This window comes from Perissodus microlepis, chromosome 13, assembly GCF_051167445.1.
Source record: "Perissodus microlepis isolate ML-2025 ecotype Zambia chromosome 13, ASM5116744v1, whole genome shotgun sequence".
In the NCBI taxonomy this organism is placed as follows: Eukaryota; Metazoa; Chordata; class Actinopteri; order Cichliformes; family Cichlidae; genus Perissodus; species Perissodus microlepis.
In genome coordinates, this window is record NC_140473.1 from 30,132,950 (window position 1) to 30,144,570 (window position 11,621).

General features: G+C 38.3%; 1 protein-coding gene across 1 annotated transcript; it reads right to left on the bottom strand.

Moving 5' to 3' along the window:
* Positions 1–8,840: 8,840 nt before the first annotated feature.
* LOC146375363 (uncharacterized) lies at positions 8,841–11,173 on the bottom strand. The gene is made up of 3 exons (XM_084947900.1): positions 11,099–11,173; positions 9,690–9,877; positions 8,841–9,561 (listed from the first exon to the last, which is right to left on the bottom strand). Exons 1-3 carry the CDS (start codon positions 11,171–11,173, stop codon positions 9,048–9,050), a joined length of 777 nt encoding a protein of 258 aa, XP_084804026.1. The 3' UTR covers positions 8,841–9,047.
* Positions 11,174–11,621: the final 448 nt, after the last annotated feature.

Sequence of the window (11,621 nt, forward strand, 5' to 3'; positions counted from 1 at the left end):
CTGAGGGAAACAGCAGGTCTGCGTTCAGGAAACAAACTGCATTTACTTATTTTGTGCACAATTTTGTGTCGACATTACATTATATTGAACAGCAGCTGCAATAAACAGGAGACTATCACCAGGACACGAGGACGTGCTTCCTGAATCATCAGCAGGTGTTAAACAGCTGACAGGGGAGATGGATGTGTACAGGTAAACTGAGGCTCCACAGAGCTGATCAGTGGTGTCGTGAGGAAAATGTTGGCTCGTTATTTATGTTACAGAAACAAAGAGACACAAGACCAGGCAGAATTTTTAAGTAATTTAAGTCATATAATTTTTGTCTGAAGATGAAAGTTTATCGTTTATATACAAAAGATATACAATATATAGATATGTATATATATATATATAGAGAGAGAGAGAGAGAGAGAGAACATATAAACATTCTTTCTCTCTCTCTCGCACTTTTTTTCCCGCTTCACTCAGCATGCGAGCCTTGTGCTTTACGCTGGGAAGAGGGGGGAGGGGCGGTAGTTACACTCAGTAGCACAGGAACAGAGCGGGAGGGAGAGACAGAGAAAGAGCCAGGGCCAACAACGTCACATTAGAAAGGTATAGTAATCATCCACAACTATTTTCAGTTGCAGATGATAAAGGATTCAGAAAGTTTATTCATGCAGGTCCATATGACAGAGAATATGCATGTTCTTTTTGTTTTCATATTATAATTTATATTTAATTGTGTTGTGGTTTGCAGTGTTTTGTGTTGTTTCACTTTAAATTTGTAAAAGGAAAAAGCTGAAAATTTAAATAGTTAAAAGTTGAAATGTGAATAGTTGTTTTTTGTATTATATGATTTATTTATTACATTTTATGTGGAGTGAATAAATAAAAGTATATTTACGGTGGCCCCTAGAGACAAAGCACGTCCAAACTTCAAATCACGTACGAACTCCGAAGCACGTACAAACTCCAAAACACGTAAAAAAACGTAAAAACTCCAAAACACGCACAAACTCCAAAACACGTAAAAACACGTACAAACTCAAAAACACGTACAAACTCCGAAGCACGTACAAACTCCGAAGCACATAAAAACTCAAAACACGTACAAAAGACAACAGAAGTGCTCCAGGATGCTAGGGGCAGTGTTGAGCTTTTGTTACCTAGTGGCTACACAAGCTAGCAAGTACCAACGACCGGATTTGGTGTGTGGTAATAACAGGTAAATGAACTTCTTTTACCCGAACTTTTTATTTGACTATATATGAATATAGTGCTTGTGTATAAATACATAAACGATACACATATGCTTTCATGCTTTCAATTGTGTAATTTAAGTGATCTAGGTAGCTCTGTTTTGGAAGTTCAGTTAACGCTAGAAATGTGTTTTGGAGTTTGTACGTGTTTTGTCTCTAGGGGCCACCGCATATATTTATAAATAAACATATATAAATAAAACCATTTTTTTTTGTACATTAGTAATTCCTTTTGTGCATAATTTTACATTATTGTTAATAATAAATTAATTAAAGCAACAAAACAACCGTAAAAGCCGGTTCGGAGCCGAAAGACCCGGCTCTTTTTAGTGAGCCGAACCGAAAGAGCCGGAAATCCCATCACTAAACCAGACATGTCTACTTTTTAATGCATTCCTAACTATTTAAACATTTTTCAGTATCCTGCACTGTTTGTACTCTAATTTTAACAACTGTACTGTACTCTGCTTTGGTAACTATTGTCCATGATGGAAAAATGTAAAAATCATGTTTCTGTTCTGTGTCCTGTTCTGTTTGTATATGTGTGTGTGTTTGTTTTTGTTTTGTACTGCTGATACAACCAAATTTCCCCTTGTGGGACAATTAAAGAATTATTCTATTCTGTTCTATTCTTTTCTATTCTAATTGATATCATATCCACCCAGAAATCTCGAGTTCATCATTTTGCCCTCCCACAATCATTTGAATTAAAAATTATATAAGAGCAGGAATGTTAAAATTAATAATAAAAGGAATTTGTTGGCTTTTTCAAAAGGTACAAATAAAATATTGTTGATAGACCTGCCCCCTTTATTATCTACAAAATAAAACATTAAGCCTTGATCTGTTCTGTTATTCTTCTTTTCAAAAGAAAAACATTTCTAGTCTTCCAGTGTTCTAAAAAATTAAAAACAAACACAAATATAAGATATATAAATTATAAATACTTAACATTGGAAAATACTATAACTGTTAACTATGGTACAGAACTTAACAAAATGTCATTAAAAATTATAAATACTGATAAAAAAAAAAAAGTCATTCTTTTTAATTTATAAAATACAATCTGTCACATTTTTGAACAAAGTGAACAAAGGAACTGTACATTTTGTTCAAATTATTCACACTGATTTTTTTGAATCTGCACAATTTGCTTCCCCTTTATTTTAACATTAACTTTGACTATTGCCTCCTCTAGTTCCTTATCAAAGGGACTCCACAGCTCACTGTCAATGTACAGGCTTTGTCCATTCTCCAGCAAAACCTCCAGCTGGCTTGGCATTTCTGTTGTGGCCACAACAATGATGATATATAATATTATGTCAAATCTGAAAACCTATTTCTAAACATTTGTTTGTTTAGCTTCTTCATACCTCAATCCTTGTAAATGCTGTGCTGTGCAGCTGTAAGCCATACAGGACTGGCTCCACTTCATGTGGGAGAGGCTGATGTGGTCTCCCATGTTCAAATTGTAAACGGCTGCCTCCCGCCAGAGGCAGACTGTCATGGTATAACCATCCTGAAATCACAAACATGACAGAATTAAAGATTTATTAATTAAATAATAACAAGTCCAGTAAATAGGGGGGGGGGGGAGCCCACAGCCTCGTACATTCTGTACCAGCAATGTGAAATTTGTCACATTAGTTTAACTATTTTCAATATAAAACTTAAATTTCACTATTACCTCCTTTAGCTGGAGATTTTTAAGGGGAACATGTTGTTTCCCTGACATCACTTTCTTTACAGCAGAAAACTGAAAAGTAAATTTAAATGTAATGTCAGTAATAGTCAGTGTAGTGATCTGTGATAAGTTTTTATTTTTCCAGCCATCTGTTTAGATTATGTTATTGTTAAGTAATTCTGCACATGGCATTGATCTTCTCAGAAGCTGTTTTATATGTATTCGTTATTATGATGCTTCTCATATACTGTGATTATGAAAGAGCTTGTAGAAAATCCTTCTGTAAACAGTACATTTTGTAACTTAGTTGCATGCTTTAGCGACAACAACTTCAATGAAAAATTTGCCAGTTTCAGATATACAAATTATATTTGCTATATTTGTTTTTATCAAATAGAGACTGTTCATTAGAATCTAGCATTTACAATACAAGTGCATGTAGACACAATGCAAATGGGCTGCATAAATACCAGAAACGGTTTGAGGAAAATATTTATTTTTCTAAATTGTGGTTAATAACAACAGAATTAAGTGTCTGTTTGACAGCAAAAACAAAAATGATCATTTTAAGTATAAAAAATACAAGCAGTAATGAGTTATTTGAAAACCCATAGCTATGTAAATTCTAATGCAACCACAAATACTTACCTCCCCCACCTCCCCTTGTGCTGTGATGAGCCCGCCATTGGCTGAACTCATCTTCAGAGGAGTGATAGGAGCAGGAGGATAGAGGAGATCATCTGCTTGCCTGTAAAGGTCTTCCTTTACATTGATTGTGGGAGCCCTAAAAAACTGGGTTTTACTTGTTACATTAATGTAGAAAGGGGGCGCTGTGCCTCTGAGTTCATAGCCTGTCATTATAAAAGACCCCCCCACACACCTTTAAGGCAAGTTCTTCGAAAATTGTGACCTTGGTCACACTCTCCCCATCAGTGATATCTATCACTGTGTTTCTTTTTGTTGTTATCGGTTTAGCAATTTCATCTTTAAAGTCCCAGCTGATGACCTTCTGCTGGTCACAGGATTTCACACACAGACAGGCACTCTTTCTTCACACACATGGCTGTTTAAGATGTCACATGTTAATGAGAGCTATGCCTATTCATGTAACCACAATAAAGAGCAGTGCTATGGAGGGGCTGACCGAGAGTGATGGGGTTCAAGTGGTTGGAACAGGCTTGGTCTTGGTCACCTCCCTTGTGCACGAGATCACACAAAGAGCTCTGGTGTCTGGTGGGTTGTTTTTGCCATTGTAGTGGATTGTCTCGGTTGTTCCAGCAATAGGTTTCTGCTTAGATAAACCTAACACGAAACTAAACTGATTATATATCAAAAAATAAACATGAATATTTTCGTGAAATTCTCTTTCTGAGACCTTGACATGAGCATTTTGACCTTTGCCAGCTAATCTTGTTGAAGTTGCATTGTATCAGTAAAACGTGTGAATCTCACAGGCACATCTACTTTATTATAGAATTAATATAAAAGTGATGTCCTGATAGAAAACCTTTTTACGTATGATTTCAATAAGCAATCTGTTTCCGCTCTTTCTCTTCCACTACATATTTTCCTATGTTCATTTTGTACTACAAGTACATTTAGATCTTAGAAGTTGGTTTAGGTGGTTGATAAGCCAGATAACACACACCAGTTAAACTGCAGGAATGTCTTAAAGACATAAAGACCTGGATGGCCGCTAACTTTCTGCTTCTTAATTCAGATCAAACTGAGGTTATTGTACTCGGCCCTGAAAAGCTTAGAAATATGGTATCTAACCAGATTCTTACTCTGGATGGCATTACCTTGGCCTCCAGTAACGCTGTGAGGAACTTTGGAGTCATTTTTGACCAGGACATGTCCTTCAACGCACATATTAAACAAATATGTAAGACTGCTTTCTTCCATTTGTGTAACATCTCTAGAATGAGAAATATCCTGTCTCAGAGTGACGCTGAAAAACTAGTTCATGCATTTATTACTTCCAAGCTGGACTACTGTAATTTATTTTTAGCAGGAAAAGCCTTCAGCTGAACCAAAGTGCCACATCAAGAGTACTGACAGGGTTACAAAGAGAGAGCATATTTCTCGTACACTGACTTCTCCGCACTGGAGCATTTTGATAAAGCATGTATTTAGGTCTGGATCAGGTGACCCTGAATCCTCCCTTTGTTATACTGCTGTGGCCTCAGTCTGGTTGGGGCTGGTAATGAACTTTGATCTAAAACCTGGAGGACGCTGGCCCTCGAGGCCCGGAGTTGGACACCCCTGAGTTGGTGCATTGTCAGTAGACACATTTAGATTCAATGCATTCATACAGTGTCTTGAAAAAGTATTTTTCCCTATCTTAATTTATAATCTTTTTTATATTTGTCACACTCAAATTTTAAAGATCATCAAACAACTTTGATATTGGACAAATATAACCCAAGTAAATACAAAATGCCATTATTAAATTGATTTTATTCGTTAAGGAAAAATACTGTCCAAAGCATTCTGGTGAAAAAGTAATTTCCACCCTTGTTAAATCATGAATTAATTGTGATGAACCAAACACAGACCTGATCAGACCTGTTGAATCAAGAAATCACATTAAGAGCTCTTGTCTGACAAAGTAAAATACGCTAAAGAATTTCAAAACGCGACACTTAATGCCACGATCTAAAGAACAGATGAGAATCAAAGTCACATCTTTCAGTCTGGAAAGAGCAACAATGACATTTCTAAGGCTTTGGGACTCTGGTGAACCATTATAAGAGATATTTTTTTCACAAATGGAGAAAACTTAGTGGTGAACCTTCCAATGAATGACTGACTTACCGTTACTGCAAGAGTGGATCAAGGACTCATCCAGGAGGTCACAAAAGGATCCAGAACAGCATCTACAGAACTGCAGGCCTCACGCGTGTCAGTTACAGTCAGTGTTCATGATTTAACAATAAGAGAGAGACTGCAGTCAGAAAATCTGCAATATGACAAGTTTGTCTTCAAAGGGGAAGTTGAGGTGACAACCGCATCCTACACCCAGTTCACACTCGCAGCACATAGTCATTATTGTTTTTTTAACAGGTTTTAACAGGTTGTCGCTCACTTCATGCAGCCTCTAACTTCACCGTATCAGTGAGAAATCTATTAACTCTGTCTGTATGGCGCAGTTCTTTGGCACCTGAAGTCCTGAACCCTGGAGAGGTCAGCTGCTTTTCACCTCTGGGACTCATTAGCTGTAAGTGCAGATGTCGCTGAGATAAGTTGTCTTTGGTCTCCAGTACGCTTGCGGATGGCTCGGTCCTCCTGGATCCATCCGCCTCTCGCTCCTGGTGAGCATTATTGCAGCGTCCCACCCTCATTATCAAGAATCTGTGAAGTTCAGTGACAAAGAAACATACACTCTCACACACATACATACGCACATACACACCGCAGGAAGATTGTTTATCCATGTGAGCATTTTAACATTTTTGAAACTGTATGAATATGTTTCTCTGTGTTATTTAGCTCTCTGTGTTTTTCCTGTCCCTTATTATTGTCTTGTCTCAGTTCCTTTGTGGCCTCTCCCTCATTCTCAATGGTTTAAGCCCAGCTCTAGCCAGGCCTGTTGTGATTGTGCCTCAGTGGTTGTGTTCTGCTCTGTCTTTCCAGCTTTAGCAGCTTTTCTGTTTTTATATTAGTTAGAACCAGAAACTAACAAACAAAAATCTTAATTAAAACATTGTATTTTATTTTTTACTTATACATACATTTACAGATTAAACTGCCAGCTTTGTATTAATGTTGATCGTTTGTTTCCCTTTTCTTGTATTAATCTCTATCCGGTCTTTAAGTGATGACCTGATAAATCCTGCTTCCTGGCCCAAACTACCCTGCGTTTAATAAGGCTTTTGTGTTTTTAACATGTTAATCTCAAAAAGCCCCTAAAAACAGTCAGTGATCACTGTGGGCCTCTCTCAGTTTTTATTACCGCTATTCATTTTCAAGCTCAGTTTTTAAGAGCTTACGATATAACTACAGCCCATGCACCAGTATATTAATGTCTAACCTCGTATTGTGGATGGATTATCTCAGTTGTTCTCCTGACTGAAGTTTGGTCCGTTTACAGCATCCTGCCATGCGATTGTATTTGTCCCTAACCATCAGGAACCCTCACGTTAACTTTTGTCGAGGGGAAAAAAGTTAGCGGTCATCCTCCAGCTTCACTGTTTATATTATGCTAACATAGCTGTGTCGCTAGCGATCACGTAGCACATCATTATATAGCAGCTAGCCAAACTTCAGTAACCCTACAAACGTCACTGCTGTTTAGTTTTCTGTCTTTATGTATGTTGGATGTGAGCAGAGCTGTACGTTTGAATTTGTTTCAGAAGTACCTCAGTCAGGACATGCCATATTATATTTAGATGGAAGCTAACTTCCTGCTAACTTCTAACTCACTTAAATGTTATAAATTCCATTTTCATGGATGCCTGGATGTTAAACTTAATTGTTACACCTGGTAGAGCAGCCACACTGATCATTTTATTACAGATAAAAGAATTTAGACAGTTTGTAACTCTCAGTGATCGTACAGTGATCGTTTGACTTATGGACCCGCTAGTGATGTGTCGGTCGCGAACGAAACGGCTCTTAGAGCCAGATCATTGACGTGAATGACAGGTGTCAGCTCCTTATCAGGATCGTGTTTCTTTTTTTCTTTCTCTCACTCTCTCTCTCACTTTTTTTCACTTCAGCAGCACGTTTGCAGAGGAGAAGGGGGAGGGGCAGTAGTTGCACTCCAATAGCACAAGAACAGAGCAGGAGGGAGGGCAACAACAACAGACAACATCGTCACATTAGAAAGGTCTAGTAGTGAAAATAAGTGACACCAAGAAAAGAAACAAAATGATGTCCACTCATCAGGGCAATGGGAAGATAAAACACAGTCAGTTGAGTGTGATATTAATGAAGATGCCAATGTGTCTACTGCAACTGTTGCTGCTGCTGCATCTACAACATCATGCAGTAGACCACCACAACCACATAAACCAACCCAGAGCTGTATTAGACAGTTTTTGCAGAAGCCTGTGACCCCAGCAAGAACTCAATTTATAAAGACCTGGCAAAAATGATTGCACTTGATTTCCAACTATTTTTAGTTGTGGATGATGAAGGAATCAGAAAGTTTATTCATGCACTGAATCCTATGTATGCAATCCAAGCAGGAAAAAAAGTCCTTGTTTTGCATATTAATTTATATTTTATTGTGTTGTGGTTTGTGTTGTTTCACTTTAAATTTGTTTAAAAGGAGAAAGCTTAATTTTTTTTAAATAGTTAAAAATAGAATTGTAGGTAGTTGGTTTTTGTATTTTATAATTTATTTTTTAAATTTTATGTGGAGTGAATAAATAAAAGCATATTTAGGAGCCGGTTCTCTAAAAAGAGCCAGAATTGCCATCACCTGCAGCAGAGTTTGGGCCCAGACACGGCTAATGACATCAGACTTAAAGACCGGATTTCACAGTCAGTGTTTACACTTTCCTTTACCTCTGGATAAAAACCTCTTAATGCTAAAACAATCTAAAGTTGTCTCAGAATTGATGTTTTTCATGTCTTCCTTTAGTGTTAGTACAGACAATTCATCATGGTCCGTGTGAGCAGCTGTGTGTGCGTCCTGTGGGGATGATTGTCTGCCATCCTCTCACCTGGGCAGCTCACCTGGAGTTAATTCATGGCAATCAACGGACAGTATTTAGGGCCAGCTTCACCATCGTCTCATGACAGAATTAGAAGATGATTGTATATTTTTAACGTCAACAAGAGTTTCACTAAAGAAAAAAAACACTCGAAAAGAACAAAACTGGAGCAACAACATACCTTAATTTTATTAATGTCTAAAAAATAAAAACTTGCATAAAAATAATGCACAAAAAGCTTTGAATTGATGGCTTATTTACATTTTCCTGCTTACTCTCTAGTTTGTATTATAAAACTGTCTATGAAAGAGGAAATGCCATAATTATAATCAGGACATATAAATACATACAAACATGAGAAATATGTGGGAAACTAAATTCTCTTTATTTTCTGCAATTCTGCTTCTCCTTTTTTTATCCATTTGTCTCTGCTGAAGTAAACCCACATCTCTGCACCCATCAGCCACTCTGATGATCTGATGCTACGTCAGCTGCAGGGCTGTCCATACTGCAGCAGCACAGACATGCCAGCAGCTTGTCGATGGGCCCTTTCCGCATGAAAAAAAACAGAGTCAAGTCTACAAAAGGACTGAGCAGAGACAAAGTCAAAACGATATCTGGGATATCAGTATCAAAGTGATAATGAAGTGAGACGATTAAAATATAAAAAATGGTGGTGGGAAGTACGATCAGAAAGTAGTTAAGCAACAGCAGAACTAAAGTTCCTGCAATTCTTCTTTTTTCCTCAGTGGGTACTGCGGTGGCAGCAGGCAGCGCTTGTAGGATCCCAATTAGACAGTAGCTGAACGGAAGACCCGGCAGGAGGGTGAAACAACTTAAACGGAAATATTGTTGTAAGACTGTGGCAGGAGGAATACTGACAATACAAAGAGCCCAGACCAGAACACAGAGCAGCACAGAACCCTTAGTTTGCCTGATGCAGTCCAACAGTGGGCAGGCGATGAACAAATACCTGCAATACAAGACGAGCAGCTGTACAGATTATCACAATACACAATATCATATTTACGACCATAAAGATGCTGCACATTGAAATCCAATGCTCAGAGGCAGTACACACACTGAAAGACAGATAGATACCTTTCCAGGGCAATGCACACCTTGAAGTAAAGATTAGCCATCACAGCACAGTAGAAAACAAGAGAAGAAGTGTTGGAGATTTTCCTGTCATCAGGCTTTGACACCATCATCATAATAGTGCAAACCTGGATAACTGTGGCAATGAGGAGGTTTGTGTAATAGATAATAGGAGTTTTATTCCTTTGCACCTATAGGAAAAGTAAATGAAAGTTACATTGATGTGGTAATAAACATAACAGTCTGTCTTAAACCGAGTCTCTAAAAAGACATAATGGCGCTTAAGTAAAATGTTTCAGGGATGTGGTGATGAAGTCTTGTTTCTGTCTTTGTTGGTACTTTATTCAGGATAAGATCAAGTTTAGGGTGTCACTGACAACATGAAAAACACAGTTAAAAAAATCGAAGAAAACAAAAGTAAATAATAATAATAATAATGCCTCTTAAATAAAAAGTGTGTAAAGTAATTTTGCATTTCATACACTTTAGTACAGTTACGTGCAGGGAAACTGGCTGAAGACCTGAGAATATAGCTTTACTGTTCTGAGAGTACAAAGTTAGAAATATGTAACATGGATTTTATTTTGAGCTGATGATAAATTTGCTGTTTCCACTATTAGCCCCGTATCTCCTTTCTTCCACTGAGAGATTGGAAGATGGCAAACAGAGATAAAAACATGATGCACGTATAAAAGAAAAGGCAACATTTTATACCACAGGATACAACAGAAGCTCTCGCTGCTATCCTTCTGTCACACATCTTATCTTCACCTGCTCCACCCTGCCTACGCTCTGTTTTTCAGCTCTCTTTTGCACCGTCTGCTGTTTGTTGACCCCAGGTATTTAAACTCATCTATCTCTGACCCTTACACCTTTGTTGTCACACCCGTCTTCAACCCCCCCTCTAATTGTGTATGGTTCAGGTGGTTGTGAAGCTCATCTGTAACCGGAAGGTTGCTGGTTCAATCCCCCAGCTCTCTCTGTCCCTGTCGTTGTGTCCTTGGGCAAAACATTTTACCCTACCGCCTACTGGTGATGGCCAGAGGGGCCGATGGTGCGATATGGCAGCCTCGCTTCTGTCAGTCTGCCCCAGGGCAGCTGTGGCTACAACTGTGGTTTGCCTGCATCAGTGTGTGAATGTGAGAGTGAATGAATAGTGGAATTGAAAAGCGCTTTGGGTGCCTGGAAAACTGCTATTTAAATGCAATCCATTATTATTATTAATTCACACACATTTTTTCCGTCTCGCGTCTGTTGACCTTTTTCGTCTCTCCAGGATCTCTTCCACCTGCTCACCTGCCAACAGCACAGCCCATGGAAACTTCTGCCTGACCTCATCTGTCAGCCTGTCCATCACCATTGTAATTAAAAAAGGAGTTAAGAGGCGATCCCCAATGTAATCCTCCCCCCACCTCACCACCACCAGCCACACTGTCCTCATACCTGTCCTGCACCAGTGCTTTCAAAGCCAGTTTGTGCTTTGTCATTCTGTCATATGCTTTCTCTGGATTCACAAAGACACAGTTCTACTCTTTCTGCACACTGAAGTCATCACTCATCACAATTTTGATGATTAATATTTCAATTCCATGTCTTGATTTTGGGGCATTTTGAGGCTGTGTTGGTCTTTTGCAGTAAACCTTTAAATAGTTTCCACAACAACAAATATAAAACGATTGCTACATACCAAACAACACACACAAAAGATGACCAGTATGGTCAAAGAAAGGCAGACACATAAGCTGCTCCACAGCACCACACGGGCAGGCTCCATCTCGGTCTGATTTTCTGTAGTGGTGTTGTTGGTGTCCACGCTTTTGTTTCTTAAACCAATCAATATGAGAGAATTTCAGTTTAGCAGAGATACAGAGCAGCAGTTACACCATTACTTTAACTTGTATATTTATGTTAGTTCACGAATGATTGGTGTGGAAA